Source organism: Nipponia nippon, unplaced genomic scaffold, assembly GCF_047370975.1.
Source record: "Nipponia nippon isolate SJK-2023a ecotype South Korea unplaced genomic scaffold, ASM4737097v1 scaffold_26, whole genome shotgun sequence".
Classification (NCBI taxonomy): Eukaryota; Metazoa; Chordata; class Aves; order Pelecaniformes; family Threskiornithidae; genus Nipponia; species Nipponia nippon.
This window is the reverse complement of record NW_028262343.1, coordinates 2,110,392-2,123,820: the sequence shown is the minus strand read 5'-3', so window position 1 is coordinate 2,123,820 and position 13,429 is coordinate 2,110,392. Positions and strand designations below refer to the sequence as shown.

At 49.1% G+C, this 13,429-nt stretch overlaps 1 protein-coding gene across 1 annotated transcript; it reads left to right on the top strand.

The window, feature by feature from the left end:
• The first annotated feature begins 6,993 nt into the window (after window positions 1–6,993).
• LOC148055145 (homeobox protein orthopedia-like) lies at window positions 6,994–13,003 on the top strand. Its single transcript, XM_087762606.1, has 3 exons — window positions 6,994–7,030; window positions 8,003–8,412; window positions 12,485–13,003. Exons 1-3 carry the CDS (start codon window positions 6,994–6,996, stop codon window positions 13,001–13,003), a joined length of 966 nt encoding a protein of 321 aa, XP_087618732.1.
• The last annotated feature ends 426 nt before the right edge of the window (window positions 13,004–13,429 follow it).

Sequence of the window (13,429 nt, the reverse complement as noted above, 5' to 3'; positions counted from 1 at the left end):
CGCTGAGATCAGCCACTAGCCCCTTTCCTCGCCATCCCTGTCCCAGGCCGCCACCACTTCCTGCCTAGCAGGGCCTGGAGCATGCGCAGCAGGTGGACATCTTGGCAGGCAAGGGACAGAGCAGCCGTACTAGCGCTCCTCTGTGGGTGTTCTGTAATTGATTTTCTTAATTAGCCATTTTGGTTCTAATCTGTGTTCCCTGACTCGGCTGTTTTTCTCTGTTTTGTTGCCTGGGGGATCGACTTCTGTTCTCACAACTTTTGCCTTTTGTTTTCCACCTCGCTGGCAGAGCCAAGCCAGGACGGGCCAAGCCAGGCACTGCCCGTGGCCTCGCACTTCCCTACCCGCCGCGGGCAGCTCCCTGAGGAGCCAGCTCTGGGGACTGCCAGGGGTACACGGCACAGTCGAAGGAATAGCAATAGTCGAGGCTTTCCACGGGCTACGTGGGAAGGTTACAGAGAGCATCGGGTGTACCGGGTGGGTGCGCAGGAGGAGGCAGTTGTTAAACGTTGCTGTTCCTTGTTAAAAATGGCAGCGCTAATAGCTTTAAAAAAATTAGCTATAATCAAAATACCTATCTCCAGGTGGTGCCCGCGGATGAGGAGAGCGCGGCCAGGAGCTTGCGGGCATATAGGTGCCCGTCCTTCAGCGACTGCGCTTGTGGGGCAGGCTAGGGGCGGCGGTGGGGAGCCGGGGGTATCTCAGCCTGGAACAGGGTGCTGCGCCGCTGCCCTCCACACACAGTGCCAGGGGCTCTGGCCTAGGGCCGTGCCCAGTCCTGCAGCTCACCCAGTCCCAGGAGCGGGAGCCCATCGCTAGGTTTTCTCACCGGTTTAGATATTTTTGTGCAACTCCCAATATTCACCCAAATCTCATTATCACCTTTTAATGATACCCCTTTACTCCGTGACGTGCAACCGCTCCATCTCATTAAGGAAATCGCTCTTCAGTGCTGATTATTTTATTTGCAGCCATAATTATATTTCTTTCGGCTAAATCACGGTTTAATCGAGCCCACATGGAGGGCAGCAGCACTAATTACAGAGGGAGATGCGGTGGAGGTGGCTTTTCGCCTGCCCGGTCAGAGGAGGAGGTGCCGAGGGGGGCGCAACGCTCCCCTCTCGGGGCCCAGCAAGGGGCAGGGCGGAGGGCCAGGGACAGGGAGGTGGTCTCAAACACAACAACTTATTACTTCTAATTCCCCGACTGTCACCAAATCACCTGCACGAAACAAGAATATAATTTGTTAAGATGGCATTTCTGCAGATGGAGGATCGCTTTTCTCTTTAGATTTCTCTGATTGAGTGAATATAGATACCCCGAATTAGCCGTGCTCAGACAAGAGGGGAAGGGGAGAGGGAGGAAAAAAAAAGTCAACAAAAATCATCCTTGTAAAATAAGCCATATTACCTCTAGAATTGCCCCCCCAATAATAAAGGAAAGTGGATCTAAAGGTCCCAGACTGAGTGACAGCCATATTTCTGGAACTAACTGGTTTTTAACAGAAAAGGTTAGGACGGTTGGAGAATGCTAAGTAATGCCGTGGGTGAGAGATGGCTGAGCTCTGAAATTGCCTACAGAATTACATTTGTTTTTCTTCTGATTTTATTAAAAGTCACTCCTCATCTCCAGAATGCGTGAAAATATCTACTTTCCACCCAGATACACCACATGAACTTGTTGGAGGCGAATCTGGGTTTTTTTGTTTATTTATTTGCCAGATAAGATTCATGCAGTCTTATTAGCACTATATCTAGCTATGGGAAGAGATAAGGATGAGATGTTTTCTTTTTATTCCAATTACTAGACTTGTCACCTAACTGAATAACTGATATATTTATATTGAGTAAATATAAATCAGAAAAGCAGTGAACTTAACACATACAAACAAAATATGTTCCTTATTACTATATACCACCTATGTAATTGAAGAGCTTAAAACTACGGTGTTAAAAAGGAGAAAGTTAAATACTCCACGTCAGTCTCTGATGTATATTCTTTCATTGCCATGCCTGGAGGTTTATTTATCCAGCCGTTTGGGGAGATTTCGCATTTTAAAATATGGGTATGTGTTAAATTCCTCAAATCTCAGTAGGAATAGTCTTCCTGGAACTGTGCTCTTTCCCTAAACAGAAATTTATCTGAAAAATGCTTTATACTGGCGTTCCCTTCGCTTTCGGGGTAGCCCCGATAATTTCTGTCTGACCTAAGTTACAATACAGTGCGTTATGCTTGGGCCCCGCATTTGAACTTTTTTTAAGTTTATGAACGTAATATTATGCCAAAAGACTATACATATACACACACAAAGCTGGAGGGGGAGGTTACTTTTGCGTATAAAAAGTTTGGATTTGGACAAGGGAGAGCGGGGGGTGTGTGTCAGGCATACCTTATATTAAAATAGCTTTTTCCCCATAAAAGACTGTTTGTCATAGTTCTGATGAAAATTAATTGATAGAAGCCATCCTTCCAATCTAAAGCAACTGCTTCGCTGTCGAGAGCTTCCCCGCAGTCTGCCAGCGAGGAGACAATCGGAGATGCTGCCTTTGACTTAGCCGGAGTGAGATACAGATATTTAGATAAATAAGCAAATAGGAAAACTATGTTCTTAAATGTATTTGAGAATAGATGACAAGAGACTCGAGCTTTCCCTGCCGTGCTCAGAAAGGCTATTTTCGGAACATCTGACGGCTGCGTTTCTGATCAGCTGCACTCATTCTTGCCTCGGATGCGTTTAAACATAAAGTTGCTTTCAAAGAAGTATATTTATTACAGCTACAAAATGCTGCATGCAGCCTAATGTCGTAACGCAGCAATGATAATCATATTTAGCTCTGACTAGAATTAATAAATTGGGATCTGTAGCTGCTAGGAGCCTTGTCCTTCATTTCCAAAGAAGTAATATTTTCGAGTGGGTTGATTAAAATAAAAACACGTGTTTATGCTTTTCTATTTCTTAACTCCAAATTACAACTAACAAAATTATATAGTTTGATTTGTCATTTGTGTTTAGGCTATGCCGATGTGGAAAAGTAAACAGTAGCCTAAGTCACTTCATTTGTTTTCTGTAAGCAAATAACACAGAAGCATAGCTGTAATTTACAATGAATTAAAATTGAGTCTTTTCCCTATTTTCTTGCCTGATGAAACGTGAGGTCGTTAATTATTGAGGGAGGCGCTTTTCATTACAGCGAACAATGTTACAATACAGCACTGAGGAGCGGGAATGTGAATAATAATATCCGATATTTCAGGACTATTGCCTAGAAATAAAAAAAAAAAAAAAAAAAAGGGCAGCGCAAACAAGCTAGGCAAACAAAAGTTACATTTGATAAACGCTGGAAGCGTGTGCTAAGTGCAAAAAACAATTACGGTGCTCTGCATACAGCAGCCCCTTTAACTGGATGGATGTTCAATAACATAAATATCAAATTACAAACCTTATCAGCCATTCACGCCAAGCCACCCTGCTGACTTTAGCAGTTTAACCTTATTTTATCGTTTCTCGCTCCAAATATAATTATTCTGATAAAAGAAGGTTCTGTTCCTAAATCAGAGCAGAATTGGCTAAATACACTTGTTTATATTACAGCCTCATTCAATCAAAGCTTCAGTTTAGCTGAGAGGTTGGAAAATTCTCTACCCTTTTTTCCTAGGGTCACAGCACTTGGAGAATTAGGTTTATATTGCTTCCAAACGTGACACGCCCCAATCCCGCGGTTCTTACTCAGGCAGATTGGCCAGCGTGGGCAAGAGGTGGGGAGCGGAGGAGAGAGCCGGCCCCAGCTAGGATCGGGCCCGCGGGAAAGGGAAAGGGTGGGGAGAGATGATCTCCCAGTGCCTAGCCCCTTGGCAGGCGCTCCTGTACGAAATTCAATCTCTGTTGTTTATGAGAAGTAAGCTGTCTAAATAAATTTTATTAGGGGCATTATATTTTCTGGTAGGTCCCTTTGTTCCAGTTCTACGTGTGTGTAACAATCTAAAACCTATTTATTGAGGAAAAATCACTGGATCCGTCACAGAAAATCATTTTACTTTGCTCTGAAGTGATTTCTGAAGACACCTTTGTCACGCTGAAGATTTTGGGGCATTTTGCTAAAGCCTTTCCTTATTAGGAACTTCAGTTCCTATGATCATGTGGGGAATACTGTAAATTAGAACAGGGAATGGACTTGACTGGCAGTTTTCTGCCTACACTGGGAAAATGGAAAGATGATGGGGAATAAAATCCTTGTAAATACATCTCCAACACTGCCCGGATGAATTCAGACACTTGACAAAACAAGAGTGTGCGGAAGTGGAATGTGATTAGGGTATAGACCCCATTGTCATTTTCTTTCTCACACGCTTAAATGTCAGCCCTGCTCGCTCTTTTCTCTCCCGCAGACTTCCTTCCCTGATTTCCCCTCTTCCCTTAAGACGATTGTTCTCTGAAGTCTTGGAAGAAATAATTTAGTTTGTTTATACTGCTATAAAAATCAAGAGCATTAGAAAAGTCATAAAACGAAGCATGCTATCACACCGCAACACTGTTATTCAGCAGTTACTAACAGAGATTGATAATATTTTGATTTCATCCCATTGTTATTTCTCTGATGTGTCTGCACATTGACTATTACACATTTATTTATCGACCTGAAACATACAAAACCACGGAATAGATACACGTGCATGCCGTGTGACTCTGCCCGCAGCACGCTCGGCAGAAGCCGGCTGCAGGCACCTGCAGCGCCCGGATAGCCCAGTGGCTACAGCTAAAACTGAACCCCAAAAGCCCCCGGCCGACCTCAGATCACTCCCGTAACTCTGGCGCGGAGCTGCGGCGCCCGCGTCCAGGCAGGGCCAGACCCGCCACGGCCGCGAAAGGCTGCGCGCCCTGCGGCTCCCGCAGGCCCCTGGCTGTCTCCCCGCCGGCGGGCGCCCGGCCCGGCCGCGCACCCGGCCCGGCCGCGCACCGCGCCGCCGGCGGCTCCGCAAGCTCCGCTCCGCGGGTCCCGGCGCCCGGCAGCGGGCCGGGGGGCGCCTCGGGAATTTTCACCGCCGGGGCTTCCCCTGCTGCCCTGGAGCTGTACATAGATAATAATTTTCAAGGGAAAAAAGCAAAGCAAATGAACCATCCTCGCCGTTCCCCATTCAAACAGAAAAGAAAAAACCCGAAACTCCCATCCCACCTCCACCTCTTTCTTTCGCTCTCTCCAGCTAAATTGTGGCCCAGCTCTGGGTCTCTCTCCCTGCTCTTAGCGGCTGTTTCCGGGCACCCAGGTTCATTGCAACAGCCCGACGTCTCGAAAGTTGAATTGTATCAATGTAGCCAAAGATCTGGGCAGGGAGAAGGAAAAAAAAAGCGTCAAAACTTCCCTAGATACCGGTCGGCCGGTTCCTTTGTCTCCTTGTTCAGTCGCTGCCGAAACCCCTGCATATCTGAGCTGCAAACAAACCTACTCTTGCATCTCTTCGCATGCAGTATTTACAATGTTTTGTGTAAAAGTCAATTGGATGGCGGGGAAAAAAAAGCCATTGGCACTGTATTATTTAACACAGACTTCACTGGGCTCCCTTTTTGGTGGAAGCTTTATTTGCACTAAATGAATAATCTTAATTGCATTACTTCTGAATTAAAAATCAATGTTAATCATGTTGGAAGTAGTAAATATCAGCTTTCATTGTGCCCGGGTAGAGGTTTTTTCTTTTTTTTTTTTTTGCAAATAAAAATACAAGTCAAATAACTTGAAAAGGGCATTATGTTCTGCTACAAATACAACTGAAACGGATTGTTTAGGAGCAGATCAGAAACGGTACAGAATTTTGCACTTACTTAATTTTCTCAGTTATCATTTACAATAAGAACCTCTTGGCTTGAGAGCCAAGTCTAAACAGTAGTAAATTAGTACAAATTTATACTGATTTTACTCTAATAATCGTAATAAAAGCTTATAGATTTGGCACTAATTACATAAATGCCTAATGATCTTGAAAATTACTCTGGTGAGAAATATATTACTAATCTAAACTTTGTTGTTGCCTGGCTTTGAAAAATCAGAACATTAGAAATGGTTCGCTTCACTTGTGCAAAGCACTTTAAATTGTTCAAGTAGTTTAACATATTCAAGAGGAAAATAAAAAGCAGTTAACTTTATTTACTGCTTTAAATTGAGTTTGTAGGCAAGCCAAACTTGGAAACTTTACCCGAAAAAATAGGGCTTACGGGCTTTTAAATCCCAGCCAGAGACAAAGCGCTCCCTGTGCAACCCGGACATGCAGTGTTTGGTTCCCTTTTCCTCGAGTTGCTGCGTGCTTGTGTATCAGTCGGGGTCGGGAAGAGGGTGGCGGGGAGCCCCGGAGGGCCAGGGGAGCCTGTGCAGCCCGGGCCGCTGGAGGAACTCGCGGAAGTTTCTCTTTCCTCGCCTCTCCGCAGCCGTCGGGGCCAGGCGGCGGCGGGTGGTCGAGAGCCGGCCCGTGGTCTCCGCCGCCGTTCCCCGCTCCGCGCAGCCTCCCGCGCTCACCCACTTACTGGGCTTGCAAGCCCATCCCCGGGAGCCAGACCGGGTCGGGTCCGAAGGTGCGCTCCGAGGAGGCATTAAAAAAAAAAAAAAAAAAAAAAAAAAAGACAAACCAATAAATCAGAGGTGACCTGGACCGGGAGGAGGGTGTCAAATGTACATTTGGAAGAGAAGGGCGCAGGGGAGAGGGGGGAAGGAGGGCGGCGAAGGCAAGCGGAGCAGGGGAAGGGAGCGGGTCGCTCCGGGCGCTGATATTTGCAGGCTGCCCTCCTGATTGGTCCCTGCGCCGAGCTGCTCACGTGTTCATTGAAGTGTTAAGCACTTCCCCGTCTCTCTAAAGGACATTATAATGCAAGAGACCCCCTTTTTAACCACACACCGAATTTTCTTTCATTTAGGCGATCTATATATATCTATTTCTTATATCTATTTTAAATAACTTAAGACCGCTAAAATTTGGGGGGGAACAGTCTTCGCCCTGGAGCGGTGCACGATGCTGTCTCATGCCGACCTCCTGGACGCCCGTCTCGGTGAGTTTCCCCCAGCACCCCCCCGCCCCTCGGCGGCTGTACCGGCGGCGGCGAGCGGGGAGGAAGCCGGGGCAGGAAATTGACAATTTGTTCCTTATTTTACCTTAATGCGATCTAAATGGCCTAATTCCTTTAAAAGTAATTGTACTGTATTAAAGTTTAACTTGATTTAACATCGTCTTAAAAAAAAAAAAAGAGAGAGGGAGACCTACGGAGTATGTAGATCTACAGCGAGTTGTGGATAATTTAATTTCTCTCTCCCCTGTTTTTATATACATACCTACACATTAGTACTTTATTATTATTATTATTATTATTATTATTATTATTATTATTATTATTACTATTATTATTATTTTAGGACAGATAAGCTCGATGGTATTTACGAAGAAGTTCTGGGTGGCCTTTTCCTGCTCGCCTGCTCACTTTCTTCTCCCCTTTCTTTCGTTTTAAAATATCTGTATCTACCTATTTATGGTTATTCATGCGTTTGTTCAGAGGAGCGGAGGGAGGAGAGGGGAAAGGTGGCCAGGGTGACTGAAGTCCCTGCACATCTGTCGGGGAGTTAAAGCTCCCGGCAGCAGGGCGGCTCGAGTGTTATTTCTTTCTCTCCGTCTCTTTCTTTTACCAGCCCCACTGGAAAACCCAAGCCGAACCCGGCAAAACTTGCCCCTCCCTCCCCCGGTCTCGCAAAGAGGAGGCCCGGCAGGGAGCTGGTTATGTAAGCAGGAAGAGGAGCTGCTCCATGTAAAGTTTTCTCTCCCCCGCCCCGAGTTGCGCCGGGCCGCGGGCTCTGCGCGCCGCGGAGCCGAGCCCATGCTGCAGGACTGGCGGGCGGCTGGGAGGCGGCGAAGGGCGGCGGGGCGGCCGCGGTGGCTGGATCTCTCTCGCTGGCTCGGTGCGCTGGAAAGCGGCTTTGATGGATACAAGCCCGGCTGCAGGGGAGTGACCGCAGCTCCTTTGCTTCCGCAGGGATGAAAGATGCGGCCGAGCTCCTGGGACACCGGGAGGCGGTGAAGTGTCGGCTGGGCGTAGGGGGCTCGGATCCGGGGGAACACTCGGGAGACATGGCCCCCAACTCGGACACGGTGGAAGGGACCACTCTACTGCCGGGGGAGGACATCACCACGGTGGGATCCAACCCCAGCTCCTTAGCCATCAGTGCCAAAGACACCGACAAGCAGCAAGGCCAGCAAGGCGGCCAGAACCCCAGCCAGGCTGGGCAGCAGCAGGGGCAGCAGAAGCAGAAGCGGCACCGCATCCGCTTCACGCCGGCGCAGCTCAACGAACTGGAGAGGAGCTTCGCCAAGACCCACTACCCAGACATCTTCATGCGGGAAGAGCTGGCCTTGCGCATCGGCCTCACCGAGTCCCGGGTGCAGGTATGAGCAGCCGCCCCCGCGCAGAGCCCGCCCCCACCGCGCCCGCCGGCCCCTTCCCCGGGCGCACCGACGGCGACGAGGCCAGGCACAACGGGGCGGGGGGTTGTGGGTGCCCCCAAACTTCAACCCGACGGCAGGGGAGGAAACCTACCCCTGAACGCAACAGTTTGCGCAAGAAGATTTTAAACCGCTTCCGCTCCACCCGCCCCTTTACGCACGCGAGACTAAAGCTGTCCCCGCTGGAGGGTGGCGGGGCCGGGGGCGGTGCGCCTCGGGGTGTCCTCTTGTCCCCTATCCACCTGCAACGCGGTGGTTCCGAGTGAGGCGTGGGCGGAGTTTCCCCCGCTCCACAGCCCAATCCGGGGCAGGAAAGAGGCCGGGGAAGCACAGCCCGAGAAGGGCGAGTCTCAGCCCTCGCAATAGCACGGCGCTAAGAGGCGAGCCAAAACCGCCTGGGAATTGCCCAGTGCGGAGTTCCGGCTGCAGCGAGGCCGCGGCTCTGCCCAGGCGCCCCGCGGGGGGAAGGGGCGGGGGCGCGGGTCCGCTGTCCAAGGTGCTGCCGGCAGCATGGCCACGGCGCCGCAACCGCCGGGACGGGACGTCTCCCCGGCTCCCGCCGCCGCCGCCGGGAGGGTCGGGGTGGGCGGCGGAGGAAGACACACAGGTTTGTGAAAAGGCACTTCGATAAAAAGCACTTGTATTTGGAATCGGAGTTTCCCCGTACTGGCTTTAATAATGCATGGGGACGGCAGGGGTAGCGAGTAACTTCAACATCTAGGGTGTACTTTGTTCTCATATACACGCATATATATATTTGCACACAGGCACATAAGAAACCATTTTGTCAAATAAATGTAAACGAAATTTGGAAAATGGGGAGATGGATCCAACCGCTAGGATACTCAGATGCGGCTTTTGTGGGTAGAGTGTTATTTTAGCGATTTTCTGGGCGAGTCTCTTCAGAGGAATGAAAGCGTGTACAGTGGGATCACTTGTGGGATGTGCTCAGCACAGTGCACTGGGAATGACGCTGCGCTTTACCGGAGCGGGTGTTCAAAATCCCTCTCGGCAAGCCTAGGCTCCTCAGCTAAATAAAGACACATCAAAAGAAATCCTTAAATGAACGTTTTTATGAACAGAAACTGACTCCGTTCTCGAATGCGACAGAAAATGCACGCCTGCTTTTAAAAAGTAAACCAATTTGACTCAGCCTACACAGGACTACAATTAGTTTAAATTAAGAAAGAAATTAGATTCGCAAATAAAATATAATTGGACAACTGACTCTATGAAAAAAGAAAACGAGGTCTATTAAACTTTATTGGGTTTCTCAAAGGTTAATGATACCAATTTCAATATTAGGAGTGTGGTAAATGAAGTAAAATATAAAATGGAAATAATTATTTTCTAACAGCACATTAAAGAAATTCGTAGGAAGAAAGACAAAGTGTTTTAATGGTCTCAGCATAATTTTAAACCAATGATAATAGCTCGAGACTGCTGATAAAAACAGTTTAATAGAGTGGCAATTTAAATATTTTTTACAATAATGTTCTGTAGTTTAAAAAGTAATCAGATCAACATAACCTTCTTAATTAACACTTCAAAATTATTAACATTATGTAATACAAGGCAAAATAATTTATGTAAAATGTATTTACTTCACAATCCACTGTATCAGTGCTCCTTGACCAAATTTAAATTAAATAATTGGTTTATGTTTATACGAGTACTTTATAGTTTTCTTTATAATTAACAGATTGCCTACACATTCCCTGAAGTATGTGGGCTCCACACTGATTAAGGAATGATCTAAACAGTTAATTTATAGAGGCTATATATGTTTTTAAGGGCTTTAGATGCCAGAATAAATTACCTCTTTCTTCCTTTTAGAGCTATATTTGATGTATATGATACATTTAAATAATTATTAAAGCGGCTGGTGCTTAAACGGGAGTCCAATTGCTTTCTGATATTGCTCCGCTTTTCAGGCTGGTATAATAAAACCATTCTTTTTATAGCATGCCATTATTAGAAACCAATTTCAGAATTATTTATAACCTGGAATGGTTTATTAAACAGCAATGTGAGAATCATGCAAATTACATGATCAAATGCAATATAATAAGCATAATCATTAGTCTCTAGCACGGATTAATTAACTTTCAATATTTTATTTACATAAAAACCAAATCAGTGAAATAACTTCTTGCACAGTCAGGCTTGCCTTTCAGTATTTTATATGAACAAAAATGATGTGCTGTAATTCCATTGACCATGTCCCTCACAATGGTCCCGTCACCTGCCACATCTTAATAGGGGACAAGCTGAGAGTATTTTCTAGTTTTCTAATGGAATGAAAAATTGCATTTTCTTCCTCTCCCAGCACTATTAAAGTGTAATGAATTCATCCCAGAGTTCACGGCTGGTTGATCGAAAAGAACCTGAGATCTGAGCTTTAATACAGCTCTCCAGATTTCCTACCAAATCTTCACATTAATCATCCAGTGGATTCCAATGAGATCTTCACAAAGCTTTGGCTCCTAAAAAAAAAAAGTTATATTCTCTCCCCTTCTCTCTCTATTTCTAACCCATTTATAGATGGGGAATTAAATGGGCTATATATTTTAAAATACATTTACAGTATGTCTATATTACTGTAACAGCAGATATCATCAAGGTAGATTTTTAGATTCCAACCTCTATTAGATTCTCACTGCTGTATTAATAATTTTCAGGGGCTAGTTGCATTTTAAAAGGAGTCCAAAGTTGCCAAATGCTCGTGGTTAATATATTTCTAGAGTTGTCGTGTGCATTTTCGAAATCTCCTCCAGGTTTCCCCCGTGTTTTAATCTGTCATGCACTATTTTTCAGCTGGAAACATTCACATTTTAAAGGCATATGCAGCATAGCTATGAACTGAGGAGATAAGACCTGATGGAGATTCTTTACAACACCAGTAAACCATGAAACATAAAAAGATTTTGTAGCCACAATTTAACTATTAACCCTAAAACATAATTGAACGCGATTTTTCGATTATCCATATACCATTTAATTCCTTAACGGCTGTTCATTCCCGCTAATGGGCGCCCGTATTTCTCAGTTTAGGCACGTAGCATTAAACGACAAACTCCAGCAGGTCCGAGCATTGCGCTAATCTGGATTTCAAGTGGACCCGTTTTTTCCTCCATAACAAACATCCCGGTGCTTTCGGTAACGGTGCGGCGAGACCCACGAAATTATCCCTGCCGGCAATCATGAGTATCTGCTTACCTAAACCACCTTTGTTTTTTTTAAAAAAAACAATAAATGCGGGAGGTTTGGCCGGGGGGTTTCCTGCCCGCGGAGCAGCCCCGGGACCTGAGCGGCACCGGGAGTAGGGGCTCGCCCGGGGAAAGGCTTCCCACCCTGCCGGCGCCCTGCTCCGATGCCGGCTCGGAGTGCTTCCACGCAGGGGCAAGAGCCGTGGGCAGGTCATTTATTTTTGGTTTGTGTTATTGTTTTTTTCAGAGGGAGGCCAGGCTCCTCTCCCGGAGCCTCCTCCTGAGCGAGGGAGGCTACAGACAGCTCAATCCCGGGACAGACACATCGATCTCTTTCGTTATAAAAAGTTCCAGCGGCTTCATTAACCCGCCATGGGGACACGCGTGGGGCTACAGCAGGGCCATGAGTGTGAAGAGCGGGCGTGGGAGAGACAATGGCCGGGGAGGGGCCTTGGGGAGGGCGACAGGAGACAAGGAAGGCCGTGACAGGTACCGAGTAGCGGGCGGAGGGTTGGGGAGGGAGTAAATCCCGTTTAACCGAACCGCACCTTCATAAAAGGTTCGCCTCGGTCGCACCGACGGGGGCGGAAATCGGTGACACCGGCAACACCGAGCCCTCCGCTCCGGCGGTGCCAGCAAGACCCGGGGTCGGGGGGCCCCGCCCGCCGGGAGGGCCGGGCAGCCGCAGGCCCCGGCCGGGCCCTGCCGGGGAACCCGCTCCCTCGGCGCCCCCTACCGCCGCCCCACCGGGTCCGGCCGCGGCGCGGGTGTCGCTAACGGTGCGTGTCGCTGCCCGCCGCCCGCAGGTCTGGTTCCAGAACCGGCGGGCCAAGTGGAAGAAACGCAAGAAGACGACCAACGTCTTCCGCGCCCCAGGCACGCTGCTGCCGACGCCGGGGCTGCCGCAGTTCCCTTCGGCCGCCGCCGCCGCCATGGGCGACAGCCTCTGCTCCTTCCACGCCAACGACACGCGCTGGGCCGCCGCCGCTATGCCGGGCGTGTCGCGGCTGCCGCTGCCGCCGGCGCTGGGCCGGCAGCAGGCCATGGCGCAGTCCCTCTCCCAGTGCAGCCTGGCGGCCGGGCCGCTGCCCAACTCCATGGGCCTCTCCAACAGCCTGGCGGGCTCCAACGGCGCCGGGCTGCAGTCACACTACCAGCCCGCCTTCCCTGGCATGGTGCCCGCCACCCTGCCCGGCCCCAGCAACGTGACGGGCTCGCCGCAGCTCTGTAGCTCCCCGGATAGCAGCGACGTGTGGCGGGGAACCAGCATCGCCTCCCTCCGCCGCAAAGCACTAGAGCACACAGTCTCCATGAGCTTCACCTAATGGCCGCCGCCTCGCCTCGCCCCGCGCCCCCGGCCCGGCCCACCTTCCCCTCATCTGACTTACCAGGGAGTCGACTCAGGATCTGAAATCAGACGCCAACTGACTGGTTTGTGGGCCGAGAAACACCCATCCACCCCCGCACACACCCCCTCCGCCCCCCGCGGCCCGGCCTGGCCCGCCTGGCGGCCACCTCTCCCCAGTAGCAGAAGGACTTGCCGGGCCCCGGGGCCTCCCCGAGCCCGGCCCTGCCTCCCTCCCTCGCCAAAACCCGCCGGCCACCCGACCGGCTTTGCAAATAAACGCGGTTTGGGTTTTTGTTTGTTTTGTTTTAATTTAAGGGCAGTGATCTGCCGCCGCCCCCCCCCCCGTCCGCTGCGAGGACGCCCTGTCCGAGGGCGCCGTCGGGGGGTGGCCGGGCGGGTTCGT

Bases quoted from the DNA above. Each gene is read 5' to 3' on its own strand.
- LOC148055145 (XM_087762606.1), top strand. From the start codon at position 6,994: ATGCTGTCTCATGCCGACCTCCTGGACGCCCGTCTCG. The intron at 7,031-8,002 runs GTGAGTTTCCCC...TTGCTTCCGCAG, and splicing joins CCTCCTGGACGCCCGTCTCG to GGATGAAAGATGCGGCCGAG. The intron at 8,413-12,484 runs GTATGAGCAGCC...CGCCGCCCGCAG, and splicing joins TCACCGAGTCCCGGGTGCAG to GTCTGGTTCCAGAACCGGCG.